Source organism: Gnatocerus cornutus, chromosome 3, assembly GCF_029298725.1.
Source record: "Gnatocerus cornutus isolate USDA-ARS CGAHR chromosome 3, icGnaCorn1.1, whole genome shotgun sequence".
Lineage (NCBI taxonomy): Eukaryota > Metazoa > Arthropoda > Insecta > Coleoptera > Tenebrionidae > Gnatocerus > Gnatocerus cornutus.
Window position 1 is genome coordinate 11,583,614 of NC_142235.1, and position 1,867 is coordinate 11,585,480.

General features: G+C 38.5%; 1 protein-coding gene across 1 annotated transcript; it reads left to right on the top strand.

The window, feature by feature from the left end:
* LOC148176902 (uncharacterized) lies at positions 1-528 on the top strand. The gene has a single exon (XM_088033227.1). The coding sequence runs from the start codon at positions 1-3 to the stop codon at positions 526-528; it is 528 nt and encodes a 175-aa protein (XP_087889353.1).
* Positions 529-1,867: the final 1,339 nt, after the last annotated feature.

Sequence of the window (1,867 nt, forward strand, 5' to 3'; positions counted from 1 at the left end):
ATGACCCTGGAGTTATTCATTGAATTTATTAAGCATAAAAATCAGGGAAAAATTTTGTTAATTTTTGATGGAGCGTCCTCGCATTTGGACTATACAATAGTTGAAGAAGCCGAAAAACATAATATTATTCTTTACTTTTTACCGAGTAACACAACCCATGACCTCCAACCACTTGATACATTGGTAATTAAATCTTTTGAGCATCACTGGGATCAAAAAGCTATGTTATACATGTATCAAAAACCTGATAGACGCTTAAAAAAATCAAATTTTAACAAAATAATCTCTAAAGCCTGCTCCAAGTCTTGGACTCATGAAAATATTATTAATGGATTAAGGGGTACTGGAATGATTTCTTTTAACCCTGACATTTTGCACCTGCAATCTAAACCGAACTTCCTTCTTCTCCACAAATTCCATCAACAATTATTAACGAGTTCAACACATACAATCGTAAAAAAACCTTATGACACTACTTCGCCTTCAATATTGAACACTGAGGAATGTAGTTCTATAATCAGAACTTAATCCCCTCAAAAATTTTTGAAAAAAAATGGTATTATTACTCCTGAAAAACGCGTAGGTAAAGTAAACTCTGCTGTTTCCCTATCGAACTTAACTACTCCAGCAAAGGTTCCGCAAAGTATAAATACAGACCGGATTGCCTCAATGCAATCACCAAAACCATCTACATCGGGTCTTGTAAGAAAACCTCCAGTAATTTTTAGTTCAGATTCAGAAACTGATTCTGAGTCAAACACTGTAGAGTGTTTGATGTTGTTCAATAAATCTCCCTACAGAAGAATGAATATTTACAGCTCAGACGAAAAAGGAGACGAATTTAATTGAAGCGATGACATTCCACTGTGAAATTAGAAATTTTAACTTGTGACTTTTATTCAAACTGTGGTCCAAATTAACATAACAAGAATCGAAAATTGTGTTTTGAAGCCGTGAAGAAACTACTGTGAATAATTCAACCTATTAAGCCGACTCATTACGGAAACCACCGAGTAAATCGACTTTATTATCTAAAAAGTGTTATTATTGTCGTCTAGAAATTATTTCGACTCACCCCAAGACCCATTTCGTAATTGACCGCCATAAATTCGGAGAAATATATTCTTAAAGTTCTTTGATTGGTCAAAAAAATTAGGTAAGATTTTTTTGTTCTTTTGATCCCAGTAGTGTAAGGGGTCAATTTCAAGTTATTTAGCGACGTCGCTAAAGGTGTTTGCGACGTAGCAACGTCAATCACATCACCGCTACCTTAGCAACGTCGCTAAATAGCGACGTCGCAAACGACTTGAAATTGACCCCTAAGACGATAAAAATGTGGTATTTGTAATAATGGTGATGACGTAACTGGGAGTCATTAATGTCGTAATTAAGAGCCCTTGGATTGGCTCAGTAACTTATGCGCACCCTCAGTAGGGGGAAACGACGCCAGAATGTGTGGCTTAAGTCAGTAGGAATTGGGCGGTGAACGTGAAGGGTAGAATAAGTGGCGTGCGTGTAGGTGTTCTGGATGGGTACAATTTCCAGAATACCGGTGTGTTTACCTGGATGGGCGTGATTTCCAGGTAGCGTTCTGGATGGGTACAATTTCCAGAACGCTGGTGTAGTAACTTGGATGGGCACAATTTCTAGAGCGCTGGCGTATTGACTTGGATGGGTACAATTTCCAAGTAGCGTTCTAGATGGGTACAATTTCTAGGACGCTGGTGTGGTGACTTGGATGGGGATAATTTCCAAGTTGCGTTCTGGATGGGGATAATTTCCAGAACGCGGGTATTATTGCTTGGATGGGTACAATTTCCAGTACGCGGGTGGGTACGGTGATGGTAGATTTCACCGTACTCGAAGA